Below are 14307 nucleotides of genomic sequence, written 5' to 3'. Positions count from 1 at the left end.
GGGGGGCAGAAACACAGGCAGAGGGAGAAGCAGGCTCCATACCAGGAGCCTGACGCGGAACTCGATCCCGGGACTCCAGGATCACGCCCTGGGCCAAAGGCAGGCGCCAAACCACTGAGCCACCCAGGGATCCCCCCATTAACCATTTCAAAGTGACCAAATCCAGGCCATTTAGTACATTTACAGTGTTATGCAAGCACTACCTCTGTCTAGGGGTGAGACATTTTCATCCCCGAAAAGAGACCCATACCCACGTCTGCAGGCCCTCCCCACTCCCTCCTCCATCCAGCCCCTGGGCTACTTTTTGTCCCTGTGAGTTTGCCTGTCTTGGACATTGCATGTAAGTGGAATCATACAATCTGTGACCTTTTGTGACTGGTTCCTTGCACTTAGCATCGCATTTTCAAAGTTCATTTATGGATCAGATCTCTATTCTTTTTTTACAGCTGAAAAATATTCTTTCGGCTAGAGTAGACCACATTCTGTTTATTTGTTCATCTGTTGGTGGACACTTGGGTTGTTCCCACCCTTGACTGTGATGAATACTGCCGCTGCGAACATACCTGTATACGTCTTTGTTTGAACACCTGTTCTCAGTTCTTTGGGGTAGATAGCCAGGAGTCGAATTGCTGGATCATGGGATAATCCTCTGTTTAAGGTAGGGGTGATGTATCATGATGTCTGCAGTTCACTCTGAAGTGATTCAGGAAACAAACAGATGCACACACGTGTAGATAAAGAAAATGTGGTCAAATGTGAAAAGTTGATTAAATGGATGTATGAGTGTCCTTTGGACTATTCTTGCAACTTTCCTGTAGAGTTGGAGGTTTTCAAAATAGGAAGTTGGGGGACACCTGGGTGGCTCAGTGGTTGAGCATCTGCCTTCAGCTCAGGTTGTGATCCCAGTCCTGGGATCAAGTCCTGCATCAGGCTCCGTGTGTGGAGCCTGCTTCTCCTTCTGCCTGTGCCTCTGCCTCTCTGTCTGTTTCTCATGAATAAATGGATGGAAATCTTTAAAACAACAACAACAACAAAAATAGGAAGTTGAAGGAAAGATTCTTCTTGGGGTGCCATGCACTTTGTGTAGCCTGGGATTGGCAGATAGGTCACACTGGCTGGTGGTCCCTTTGGTGCTGAGGCGAAGATTCATCAGAGCCCAGCAATGCTAGGCTGATATCACCAGGGTAAAGGTCCATTCCCCTCTTATATGCACTAAGTGATTTGGGGGTGACCCTTTGGCACTCTGGAAATGTCTTTTGCTTCATTGGCCATTCTCCTAGTACTTTCCTCATAAATTGAGGATTGTTGCCTGAACTTGTTATTTCACGGGTTCAAGGTGACGAGTTCTCTAATTATAGCACTGCTACTCCATTTACTAGCTGGAAATCCTTAAGGAAGTGCTCCGCCTCATCAGCTTGAGCAGATTACCCTGAAATATGGTTCTTGCAGGGAAGACGAGAACAATGATTCCCGGTGTTCAGGAATGATATCGCTGCTATAGATTTCTCCAATATATGGTGGCAAATGGCAGTTTCTGTTGTTTTTTATTTCTTTTTTGTGACTGTCACTGTGAATCGTGGATTTTCATAAATTCAGTTCATTCAATCAGCTAGGTTACTATTTATTTGGTTGCCCCTGTGGTGTCCTCTTCGGCCTGTGAGCTGGCCATCTGTCTCAGAAAGCCGTCTTGATCTTTCATTTATTTTTTTAAAAGGTTTTATTTATTTATTCATGAGAGACACAGAGAGACAGAGGCAGAGACACAGGCAGAGGGAGAAGCAGGCTCCATGCAAGGAGCCTGATGTGGGACTCGATCCCGGGACCCCAGGATCATGCCCTGAGCTGAAGGCAGGTGCGTAATCGCTGAACCACCCAGGTGTCCCCATTTTGCTCCTTTAAATGACAAGATGTTTCAGGCTCATCTTCAACATTCCCTTCCTCAGACATGATTCTATCATTTCTCTAGAGTCATGGTTCCTTTTAATGGGGAGTGGTATTTAGAGATCAGAATGTGGGCCCTGGAAGGAATACTTTAGATTATACCCAATGTGGGGCTCGAACTCAGGACCCAGAGATCAAGAGTTGCATGCTCTACCAACTGAGCCAGCCAGCTGCCCCAAGAAGGAACACTTTAAAAATTCACAAGTCCCACCGTGAAAAACAGTCTGGCAGTTTCTCAAAAAGTTAGAGTTACCACACAACCCAGCGCTTCCAGTCCTGGGTATATACCCAAGAAAAATGAAAACAGGTCCATGCAAAAACTTGTTCACAAATGTTTGTAACAGCGCTATTTCCAATAGAAAAAGGTGGAGGCAACCCAAATGTCCACCAACTAATGGGCGGACAAACAAAATGTGGTCTATCCATGCAATGGAATATTATCCAACCATAGAGAGAAATAAAACTCTGATTCATTCTGCAACCTGGGTGAACCTTACAAACATGATGCTGAGTGAAAGAAGCCAGACCCCAAAGGCCACAGCTTGTGTGATTCCATTTATATGAAATGTCCAGAACAGGCAAATCCTTAGACAAGAACTGGGTTAGAGGTTGCCTACACCAGGGGGTTCAGAGCTCACTTGGCCACTCCACTCCAGCAATGGCATGAATTAGGGGTATGACCTTAACCGAAGCTTTTTAGGCTTAGGTTAGCTTTCTCCCCTTTCCTTGACCTCCTCACACTGTTCCTGTTTAATCTTGGTAGATTCCGTGGAACTTTGCTGCAGATCCTTTTCTGGAGCCACAAGGGGTGTGAATCAGTTGACTAACGTTCCTTTTTTCCCTCTGGCTGTTTACAGCTTGTCCACAGTGATTTGGACCATCTGAAGAAGGATGTGGATGAGATCTGGAAAATAGTCGGGAAACTCCTGATCGAAGGCCTCAGATTCGACCCCGATAGTGCCGCCGGCTTTAGGAAGTGAGCCTCTCCTGGGTAGGGGTGCAGCTCCCAAAGACCCTCTGGGAGGGGAGACCCTCTCTCCAGAGGAGGAACCAGAGTAGTGTCCCTGTGGATTCTGGGAGGAAGAATTGCAGAGCTGTGGAGCCAGGGAGAGGGTATGGGGCTTCCCAGCTTGGGGGAGGAGGCAGAGGGCACCCAGGGGCTCAGAGGGGCTCCAGTAACACATCTGCTCCCAAGCCCTCTTGCCTTGAAAGACACCAAGCCTCACAGAGGGTAGGGGCCATGCAAGATCTCCCTGGGAGCCTGGGGACCTGAGACTGGAGCCCTGTTGCTATGTCCCCCACCCCATCCAGATAGAGTCTCAGTGTTGGGGGAGGGGGGAGAGGTCTTCCGTCCTCAGATGACCCCTCATGCCTCCCAATGTCACCTGTGAAGGGCAGCTTTCCAGAAAGCCCCTGGTGTTAAAGACAGTCCATCCTGCTTGGGGCAGGAACACAAACTGCACCCACTATAGCCCCACCTGTGCCCCGGGCAGCCGCAGGATGGGCACCAGCAGAACTAGCAGAGCTGACTTGCGCTGAGCTGGGCCGGGGCAGCAGGGGAGTAGGGTGTGGAGGGGAGTCCTGACCCTGGGGCGCAGACCCGCCCCCACCTGAGCCGCAGCTGAGGGCCGCCTGTCTTCCAGGAAACTGTTTGAGCGGGTGAAGTGCATCTCCTGCGATCGGCAGGTGGAGCTGATGACTGGCCCGTGAGTACTGCCGCCAGGAGGCGCCCAGGCCCCCCACCCCCACCCCGGGTTCCCCTGCAGGGGGGCTGCCCTAGCCTGGCAGGCCTGCCAGGGCTCTAGGTCCAGCATTCCTATGTTCATCCCTCCGTATACAGCAGTCTGTACCCTTCATTCCATTTGCTCCCGGGCAGGGGCACTGGGATCCCCTCCTTGGCCAGCCCTGCCTGGTGCCCACTGCATCTCCAAAAGCACAAGGATAGAAGGAAACTGGGGAAGAGCTGAACTTTGTGGGAGCTCCTCGCGCATATTTTTAGAGTCTAAAACTTCTATATATTTAGGTGAAATTCACATACACCATTTTATTTATTTATTTGGGGGCGGGGACAGAGGGAGAAGCAGGCAGGGAGCCCCATGCCCGGCTGGATCCTCAAACTCTAGGATCATAACCTAACCCGAAGGCCGCCAACACATGACGGAATGAGCCACCCGGGTGTCCCTACACAAACCACTTTAAGGTGAACAATTCTGGGGCATCTGGGTGGCTCAGGGGTTGACGTCTGCCTTTGGCTCAGGTCGTGACCCCGGGGTCCTGGGATCAAGTCCCACATCGGGCTCCCTGCAGGGAGCCTGCTTCTCCCTCTGCCTGTGTCTCTGCCTCTCTCTATGTGTCTCTTATAAATAAATAAATAAATAAATAAATAAATAAATAAATAAATAAATAAAATCTTTTTAAAAATAGGTAAATTTATTTAAAAAATAGGTAAAGTGAACAATTCAGTGGCATTTGATGCACATTCACAATGGTATGCAACTGTCACCTCTAGTTCCAAACCATTTTCCTCTCCCTAAAAGGAACCCCCAAACTCATTAGCAGCCACCCCCATTGCCTCCTCCCTTTGGTCTCTGACAATAACTAATCTGTGTTTCATGGATTTGCCTATTCTGGACATTTCATATGAATGAGGTCCCACAACATGTGCCTTTCTGTTCCAGCTTCCCTCACTGAGCATCGTGTTCTCGAGGTTCATGCAGTGTGGTGGATGTCTGTGTTCATCCCAGTTTTATGGCTGAATCCTATCACACTATATGAGCAGCCCACGTTTTATCTACTCACATGCTGATGGACATTTGGGTTGATTCATCCCTTTGGCTCTTGTGATTAGTGCTGCTGTGAACATGCGTGTTATGTAGATCTGTTCCAACACCTGCTTTCAGTTATTTTGGGTATAAACCTGGAGGTGGAAGTGCTGGGTCACATGGTCCCTCAATGTTTAACTCTTTGAAGAACCACCAAACAACACTCTAATAGGGTTTAAGAGCCCGAATCGGGATCCCTGGGTGGCGCAGCGGTTTGGCGCCTGCCTTTGGCCCAGGGCGCGATCCTGGAGACCCGGGATCGAATCCCACATCGGGCTCCCGGTGCGTGGAGCCTGCTTCTCCCTCTGCCTGTGTCTCTGCCTCTCTCTCTCTCTCTGTGACTATCATAAATAAATAAAGATTAAAAAAAATGTTTAAAAAAAAAAAATAAGAGCCCGAATCTTGTAGGCCCCTGCTTCCTCCAGGTATTAGCCTGGCCCCCTTGACCCGTGAAGCTCACCACCCTACACCAGTCCTGTTTGTGGAGGGGCTTTGAGCCTATCCCCAGAGTTTTTGGTTAAAGCCACAGATATACCTAGCTGCAGATTATTTATCGTATTTTTTAAATCTTTTTTTTTAAAGATTTTATTTATTCATCACAAAGAGAGAGAGATAGAGAGAGAGAGGCACAGACACAGGCAGAGGGAGAAGCAAGTTCCACGCAGGGAGCCCGATGCAGGACTCAATCCTGGGACTCCAGGATCACACCCTAGGCTGAAGGTGGCGCTAAACTGCTGAGCTACCCGGGCTGCCCTATTTATCGTGTTTTTCAAAGAAGAAAAGGCAACAATCTGAAGTGGTAAATGAGTTACAGTACACTTATGTCAGCCAATATAAGTCATGTTGTAGGAGGAGGTCTAATGGAACCTTCTGAGATGCGGAAATGGTTATAGCTCACTGTCCAAGGCAGTAGCCGCTGGCCACATGCACCTGAGAATGGAATTTAAATTTTATTTAAATTTAACCATAAATTTAAATAGCCTCCTGTGGCCAGTGGTTGTCATATTGGATAACACAGTTGTGAATTATTTAGGGGCCTGGAAAAATGTTTACAATACCTTAAATGAGAAAATCAAGTAGTTTGTGTGTTATGATCCTATTTTTGTTAAAAAAAAAATAGGGAAAATTACTGGAAGGACACATCAAAATATTTGTTATGTGGTTACAGAGCTTTTTGTGTTTATGCTTTTCTATCCTTTCTAAAATGCTGACAATATGTATTACTTTAAAATGTCATTGTGAGGGGCACCTGGGTGGCTCAGTAGTTGAGTGTCTGCCTTTGGCTCAGGGCGTGATCCCAGCGTCCTGGGATTGAGTCCCACAGCAGCCCCCTGTGAGAGCCTGCTTCTCCCTCTGCCTATGTCTCTGCCTCTCTTCCTGTGTGTATCTCATGAATAAATAAATTTTTTTTAATAAATAAAACCTTAAAAAATGTTATTGTGGCTTAAATAATACAGTAAAGTATATAAATGTGATACAACCTGATGAATTTTTGCATGTGTGCACAGATCAACATGTAGAACAGTTCCGCTGCTCAGAAAACTGATATTTTATTTTCTTTTTTGTCGTTGTTGAGGTAAATTACACATAACACAAATTAACCACGTTAAAGTGGACAGGTCAGTGGCATTTAGTGCATCAACAATATCGTGTAACCACCGCTCTTAGTGCCAGAACATTACCACCAACTTTCCAGAAGGAAACCCCAGCCCCATTTGTGACCACTCCCCATCCCAGACTCCAGCCCCAGGCAACCTCTAATCTGCATTCTATTTCTAGGATTTATCTGTTCTGGCATTAGTTTTATAATGAGAAAAGTTGTTTTTTTTTTTTTTTTTTTTTTTTAAGATTTCATTTATTTATTCATGAGAGGCACAGAGAGAAAGGCAGAGACACAGGCAGAGGGAGAAGCAGGCTCCCTGCCGGGAGCCCAGTGTGGGACTCGATCCCAGGACCCCGGGGTCACGACCTGAGCCAGAGGCAGACGCTCAACCACTGAGCTACTGAGATGTCCAGAACAGCTGTCCTTTATGACTGTCAAAGATGACTGGGGCCCTAGCAGGGTGGCCCCATGCTGTGCATGTCTCTAGCCCGAAGGCTGGGTTTAAGGGTGGACTTCCTGGAGGAGGAGGGAGCCTGGGGCTGTCTGCTGGCCGCTCGCTGGGGCCTCCTGCTGAACACTTGACCTCCTACAGGCAGCTCATCACCATCCGCAAAGGCCACCTGCTGTCGCGGCTGCGGCCAGCCAGCGCCAACACCTATGAGTACCTGCAGTGGCAACAGCTGAGGTGGGTGGGCTGGGGTCTGCCGCACAGAGGCGCCCTGGAGACCCTGGCCCCGGGCCCCGCCAGCCGTCTGCAGGGGAGCCATTTGTGGAGGTGGCGGGGCAGCAAATGGCCCGAGGGCATCGTGGCCCAGAGGAATGGGCACATTCATTGCGTGCCCTTAATGGGCAGGGACCACTGGGGAAGGAGTCTGGTCTGGATCCCACGGGCTCCCTGAGCTAGGATTGCCGCCGCCACCAGGAGGAGGCCCAGCTGTGACCGCACGCAGGCTGCGCTAAGCGCCTTGCCCTGCCCGGCCTCAGCGGGTCCTTGGGCCTTCCCTTTGGGGTGCATTCTGTCCTCACCACGACTTATGGTTGAAGGAAATGAGGTTCAGGGCACTTCGGCCACCTGCTCCTGGTCACAGCTAGTAAGTGGCAGAGCTGGCACCTAGACCTGTGAGTCCCATCACACCTGGCAGGCTCCTTGGACCCCCAGCCTCCCTCAACCTCCTGACATCCCACTGCACCCCGGGCTGAGGTGGGGACGTGAGGGCTGACCAACAATGAAGCTGCGGAGAGGAGATGGCTGTGGAGGCCTGTGCCCAACACCCCCACCTTCCTGTGCCTGACTCCTTGAGATCAAGGATGAAAAGCCTTCTGTTGGTGGCCCAGACCAGAGCCCCCGGGGATGGCTGAGTCTGGGGGAGCAGAGGCCTTTGTTTCTCCCCTCTGCCCCAACTGTGTTTGTCCATACCCACCCAGCAGCCCCAAGGACCCCCAAACCCAAGCTGGAAGAAATTCCAGTCTGGCCTTGCTACTGCGCAGGCCCTGGGCCCATCCTGATGCTCCTCCGGGGCAGAGGGTCCTCCCAGTGGCTGCTGTCTTACCCACCCGACCCCAGGGAACAGCGGCGGCTACAGCGTCTCCAGGACCTTGGAGACCAGGACAGGAGTCTGGATCTGCTGAGGTCCCAGCAGGACTGGGGTGACGGCCCCGGCAAAGATACCAACCTCAAGTTCAACTCATATGACTTGTCAACACTCTACCCCTACGGGGACCCCGAGGTGTTGGACTATGACACCGTGAGTGTGGCCAACGCCCTGGGTGAGGGAAGCTTGGGATATGGGGGGGAGGCGGGGGTGGCTGTGCTCTGTCTGCTGGGCCTCTGGGCCTCTGTGTGTCTGAGAGGAGCAGGCAAGGACACTCCCTGACCTGGGCCTGGGCCATCCAACAGGCCGAGGTGGACATTCTGGGAGTGGATGGGATCCTGTACAAGGGCCGAATGAGCAGCCAGGATGGGCCACGGCCTCTGACCAGTGTTGAGAAGGAGCTGGCAGGTGAGAGGTGTCAGGGCTTCCTGGGAGCCCCTGTCCTGGGTGCCCTGGCTTTGCTGGGGAGTAGGGGGGATGCAGGCAGGGCTCAGAGCTGGCCCCATCCCGGACTGGGGGGTCCTGACACAGCCATTTGCAAAAATGGGGTTCTGTATGCCAGGCACTGCATCACGCACTGGGGAGGTGGGGAGAGGGCAGGGCAAAGAAAGATGGGCTGTGGCCCCGGGTTTCCATAGTGAGTGGGAGAAGCAGACTGTAAGCAAATAACCTGAGGGCTAAGATCTATTGTTTAGAACAGCAGTGAATAGCTGACCCAAGGCTAGGACCCTGGTGACAAAGGATGCTGGCCTAGGGAGGAGTGCCAGGTGGCCTCACAAAAGAGGAATCCTGGGCTGGGGACGGGAGAATTGTGAGAAGGACTGATGAAGGAAGGGGGGGTTAGCTGGGTCCGGTGGGAAGAGAGCGGTCCAGGTGGAGGACATAGCGGGTCCAAAGATCCCGTGGTGGCTGGAAGGCAGGCACAGCTGGAACTCAGGAAGGTCAGTCGGCCTGGGGTGGGGGTTGGGAAGGGGTTGGGCATGATGAAGAGATGTGGACAGACCCTGGAGGCCTGGCTGGGAGCCATACACTGCCCCGTGGCAGGGTGGGGGGTGACCCTGGAGCCCCAAGGTGGCGAGAGGGTTAAGTTCTGCCCACGGTATTTGTTCTCGCCCCACATTGTTCCCATTGACCTGAGGACGAAATACCAGACACATAAGGAAAGCAAAGGGGACTGTTTAATTGGGGTGCTGGTCAAAGGACAAAGAGCCCACGTTAGTGTCCTGGGGTGACCGCAACAAATGGCCACAGACTGGGGAACTGGAGACGACAGACGTTCTCACAGTTCCGGAGGTCTGCAGTCCAAAATCTAGGTGTCCCCGGGCTGTGCTCACTCCCGGGGCTCTAGGGAAGGCTCCTTCCTGCCTCTTCCAGCTTGTGGCGGTGCCACGCGGTCCTTGGCTTGTGGTCCTGTCCCTCCAGTCTCCGCCTCTGTCTTCCCGTGGCCTTTCCCTTGGGTCTTCTCTCCTGTCTCCTTTAAGGACGCTTGTCATTGGGTTTAGGGCCCAGCTTAACCTGGGATGAGCCATCTCAGGATTCTTAATTACATCCGAGAAGACCCTTTGTCCAAGTAGGGTTATGTTCATAGGTTCTGGGGACATATATTTTTGAGGGCCACTGGTCAACCCTCTGCAGCTCCCTGCCCTGGCCCAAGTGGGTGGGACACCGCCTGAGGCCTGCAGTCCCCCAGCACGGATCTGGCCCACGTGGCATTAATGGCTGCCCTCGGACAAGGCTCGGTCCCTGGCAGCATCTGCTGTTAGGAGGAGGCTCAGGTGAAGCTGGGTCACCAGGCAGGGTAATAACAATGGTGGCTAATATTTAATGAGCCCCGATTTCTTGCCTGCACTGCCTCTTTTCAGCCAGCAGCAATATGCTGAGGCATTGTGCAAACGGGCAGGTGAGGGCCGCATGCACCCTTGGTGGAGGGGCCCTTTCCCGCTCATGCACGGGACAGGGCCCTCTGCCCACCTCCCCTGGGCTGTCACCTGGGGCGGGGGGCTTCTGTCCCCATGGCCCATTCATTCTGAGACCCATGCAGCAAAGCAGGACTGAATCACAGCCCCTCAACTGCTTTGTCCTGCTACAAGCACCAAAGTCTAACTGGCATTAGGGATCCATCAGAAATCTGCCTGTGGCCAGATCTGTCAACAGGATTGCTCTTATCCCTCATTTATTTACTCAAAAGAACATTCTAATCCAAAACAGTCTCAAAATCTAAACCCAAACGAGCCAGCGTGAGCCCTGCCCAGGTCCAGGCTGGCCCCGGATGTGTTCGTCCATTCAGATCACCGTCCAACGTGCCCTGCCCTGTACTCAGCCCTTTGCCAAGCCACAGGGGACACTGAGGGGCACCTGGCCGGCCTGTGCCCTCCAGACACTTGCACTGAGTCAGGAGCTCAGGCCAGGGCAGAGGAACACCGGTGCCCCCACAGGAGGGGGGTGGACGCACTGAGGCTGGTGGTCAGCAGGCTGGACTTTCAGAGTGCCCTGGAAGGAAGGCTAAGTTCAGGCAGGATCAGGGAGGACAGAGGAGGCGGCGGCAGGGGCGGGGTGCCAGCCTCAAACCTCCTCACCTAAAATACGTGCCGCGACCCTGTGACCCGGCTGCTCCCCAGCTCAGAACCGTCAGTATGAGTTCCCTATGGCTGCTGTAACCAGTTTCCGCAAACCCAGTGGCTTAACCCAAATTTATTTTATCTTAGTTCTGGAGGTCAGAAATCTGAAATGAGTCTTACAAGGGCTAAAATCAAGGTGTCAGCAGGGCCGGTTCTCTCTGAGGCCCTGGGGAGACTCTGTGTTTCTGCCTCCTTTCCACCTGCCAGGGGCCTGCTGCGTTCCTGGTCTCACAGCCCCTTCCTCTATCTCAAGATGTGCCCCTCCAGCCTCTCTTCCGTGCTCCCCTCCCCTCCTCTGACTCTCACCCTCTGGCCTCCCTCCAGAGCCTTGCGATTACGTTGGGCCATCTGGATACTTCAGGATCCTCTCTGTCTCGGGCTCCTTAACTCGATGCCATCTGCAAAGCCCCCTCTGCCAAGTCAGGTGACACAGTGACAGGTTTTGGGGATTAAGACGGGCACATTTCAGGGGCATTGCTGTCAGAGTCCAGGCTCCTCTGCCAATCTGCAGGGGGCCCCTTGTCCCCCGTCTGCCCCTCCCTCTAGCGTCTCAGAACTGTTTGCTCGTCTCTCAGTGAGCCCGGCTGTCTCCCACTCATGGGCCTCTGCCCAGGCTGTGTGCCTGCCCCAAAGCCCTGGAGAACCTTCCTCATCTGCCGGAGCTTAGGGTCCCCTCCTCTTGAAAGCCTCCCCACTCCTCAGCTTCTGGCTGTCCCAGAGTTGGGAAGTTGGGAGGGTCCAGGAGGAGCAGGTATGGGGGTCAGGTGGTGAGTTCAGGCTCTGACTTATAGAGCCCAGGGCATCAGCGGGACCTCAAGGGGGGTGCTGGGTCAGAGCTGGGTTTCCAAGCCTCACTGAGTCTCAATTTTGAAACTGGGCCCTGGTCCCCCGTCCTTCACCTGGAAGGGAAGCAGTGTGACAGTCTCACTGGTCAGCAGGTTGGTTGATCCTGCCTCAGATCTATGGAGGGATCCAGGTCCCAAGTGGGGGGTCAGAGCAGGGGGCCAGAGAGTACCCCTGAACCGGACATTTGCTGTACGCAGAACCCACAAAGCACACTGGGGTTAGTTCAGGCTCAAGGAACAACTGATGCAGACCTTGAGTGAGGAATGAGAGTAGTTTGGGTTTGGGGATGGGGGTGGTTAGCAGAGGGATGGGGGAGGGGGAGCAAGCGGAGACCCTCAGATAATAAGCAGACCGGAGAAGGTCCAGGCCAGCCCGATGGGGAGCTTCTGAACAAATGCTGTGCTGCACTGCCCTGGGCCAGGCCCTGGGCCCCCTCAGTGACCAGAGCTGCTAACAATCCCTGAGGGGCTAACAGGTGGAGGCTCGTGGCTCCCTTTGCTCCTGCAGCTGGAACAGTGAGTTTGTCCATAAAAGGGAGATCCACACAACACACCCTGCTGCCACCTGGCCCTGGTCATTCAGCTGGTCGTTCCCGAGCCCTTACTGGTGCCAGGGGCCTCTTAGATACCACTGGGAAGACTCAATGTGGACAAGATAAAGTCACTGCTCCCTTAGAGTTTCTACCCCATGGAGGATCATAAGTATAAATAAACAAGAAGTTCAGTAAGATGAAACATGGGAGTGGGGGAAGGAATGGCTGGGGAGAGGTGTTCCCTATTGAGCTGAGGATTCTTTGAAGAAAGGACATTCGAAGCAGAAATTGTCAGGACACCCAGGGAAGGACAGAGGAACAGTCTGGTGTCCTTCACAGGAAGGAGCTCAGTGCCCCCATGACTCGTCCTGAGAGCCAGGCCTGGGCCCTCCCCTGCATCTTTCCTCACTCTCACCGCCCCCATGGTCCCACCTCTTCTGGTGCAGCCTTTGGTCTGGGCTGCCAGTCGTGGAGATTCTTGACTGGACACTGAGAAGGGATGCCTTGGGTTCAGAGGTGAAGGATGGAGCCAGAACCCAAGAGGCCAAATATTGTGTGATCCCCGGTCTGTGGGTCTGTCGGTTGGGAACAGGCATAGGGCTGGGACAAAAAGCAGACTCCTGGCCGCCAGGGCCTGGGGGAGGCAGCAAGGGGAGTGAGTGCCTCGTGAACACCGGGTTTCCTTTGTGGGGCGCGGGCTGTTCTGGAACTAGCAGAGGCAGTGGTTGCACACCACTGGGAATGAACTTAATGTCACTCAAGTGCTGGCTTCAAATGGTTATTTCGTGTGGCGCCCGGCTGGCTCAGTTGGTGGAGCATGTGACTCTTGATCTTGGGATTGTAGAGATCACTTAAAAAAATTTTTTTAAATAAATAAATGGTTAATGTGGCTTGTGAATTTTATCTCAAAAAAAAAAAAAAATTCACACACGCACATGATGAGGGACAGGAAGGTGGGGGTGGAGACACTGCGGCTGCCTGGACCCAGTGGGAACGTCTATGGCCCGAGAAACTCTAGACCCCGAAGGTGTGAGGAGGGGTGTTCCCCAAAGGCTGAGGGGCAGGTGTGTGTGGGAGGCAGGCAGGCCTGGGAACCTATGGGGCAGGCGTGGGGTGGGGGGCTCCGCAGGACACTCACCCATTCCTGCCTCTTCCTTTTCAGCTGTGAAGGTTCCGCACCCCCCAGCTCGGAACCCCTACGAGCGGGAACGCTCCAGTAGCTTATATAGCGCCATCTACCCGCGTGAGTACCAGCCCTCCCAATCCCTGCCCAGCCCGGGGTTGGGTTCGCTGCCCCACCTCAGGCCTCTCTCCCCTGTCCTGCCTCGCCAGGGCACAGGAAGGCCCCATGGGTACCCCCCCACACACACACCCAGCTCCTGGCCGTGGCCTGCAGCCCTCCTGGCTCCTGGCTGACCTTCCACGGGGCTTCCCGCCCAGGCCGTCCCAGGGCCTGCGGGTCTCTAGCTAGCTGCCAGGGTGGGATAAGGAGCCTGTTCGTGGTCCTGGGCCTCTCTGCTGGGGCCCCATGAACCAGGCCGTGGGGGCTCCCCTGAAGCCTCTCCCCTGCACCAGCATCGTGCGTGCCCAACAGCTCCCTAGTCTTCCCCTGCGGCCCTCAGCCAAGCTCAGGAGGTGGGCACGGCTCCCCGGGCTTAGGCGTGGAGCTGAGGCACAGCAACCCTGATCCTGGGCTCCAAATCCATGGCCAGGGCAGCGTCTGTACTGGTGTCATTTATCCGGGGTCAAACCGCCCCATCCCAGGGAGGCTTAGGGTGCCTGGGACTGGGTGAGCCATGTCTTGGCTTCTCGTTTCTTTATGGGGCATGATCCCATCAGGCCAGCCTCACCCCCACCCCTGGGAATGCTCCTGGGACATCACGACTCTCCTGCCCCTCCCAGCCCTGCACCCCCACAGCAGCGTGCGCTCAGCTGCCCCGGGCCCCCCGCCTACGATGCCAGCTCGGCCTCCATCACTGCCGCCCCTGCCACTGCTCCCGCCACTGACGCCCTCCCTGCGGGCCGCCCAGCAGGCTCCAGGGCCCGCCCGGCACCCACGGCCCCGAGCCAGCACGCAGCCCTCCGAGGAGCCCACCAATCCGTGAGCCCCGCGCGCCGCACCCCTACCTCCCCTCCCCTTCCCTGCCTGAAGAGCCTGGCCCTGAGCCTGGCCGGGAGCCTGGCCGGGAGCCTCCATAAGGGACTCCTTTTGACCCACTGGCCATTTTAACTCTATGCATAGAAGTCCACACAACACAATCCTCCTTATCCTACACTTTGTGGAGAACGCAGTTTTCTAGATTGAATTTTCCACTAAGCCAACATAATTTCTTGACCAGTTTTCAACACACCA

The 14307-nt window shown here is 53.9% G+C and overlaps 1 protein-coding gene across 2 annotated transcripts in view; it reads left to right on the top strand.

Annotated features, from left to right (window-relative positions):
- The window catches only part of C3H16orf96 (chromosome 3 C16orf96 homolog), a 37927-nt gene extending 23748 nt beyond the window's left edge, over positions 1 to 14179 (top strand). For both annotated transcript variants that reach the window (XM_072751376.1, XM_026003031.2), the window contains 7 exons: positions 2799 to 2917; positions 3585 to 3647; positions 6959 to 7051; positions 7931 to 8111; positions 8264 to 8366; positions 13117 to 13197; positions 13857 to 14179. In XM_072751376.1, the coding sequence (XP_072607477.1) occupies positions 2799 to 2917; positions 3585 to 3647; positions 6959 to 7051; positions 7931 to 8111; positions 8264 to 8366; positions 13117 to 13197; positions 13857 to 14059 (843 nt within the window). In that variant the 3' untranslated portion in view covers positions 14060 to 14179. The remainder of the gene's footprint in view (positions 1 to 2798; positions 2918 to 3584; positions 3648 to 6958; positions 7052 to 7930; positions 8112 to 8263; positions 8367 to 13116; positions 13198 to 13856) is intronic.
- The last annotated feature ends 128 nt before the right edge of the window (positions 14180 to 14307 follow it).

Source organism: Vulpes vulpes, chromosome 3, assembly GCF_048418805.1.
Source record: "Vulpes vulpes isolate BD-2025 chromosome 3, VulVul3, whole genome shotgun sequence".
Taxonomy (NCBI): Eukaryota; Metazoa; Chordata; class Mammalia; order Carnivora; family Canidae; genus Vulpes; species Vulpes vulpes.
The sequence above is the reverse complement of the archived record's forward strand: the minus strand, read 5'-3'. Positions and strand labels throughout refer to the sequence as shown.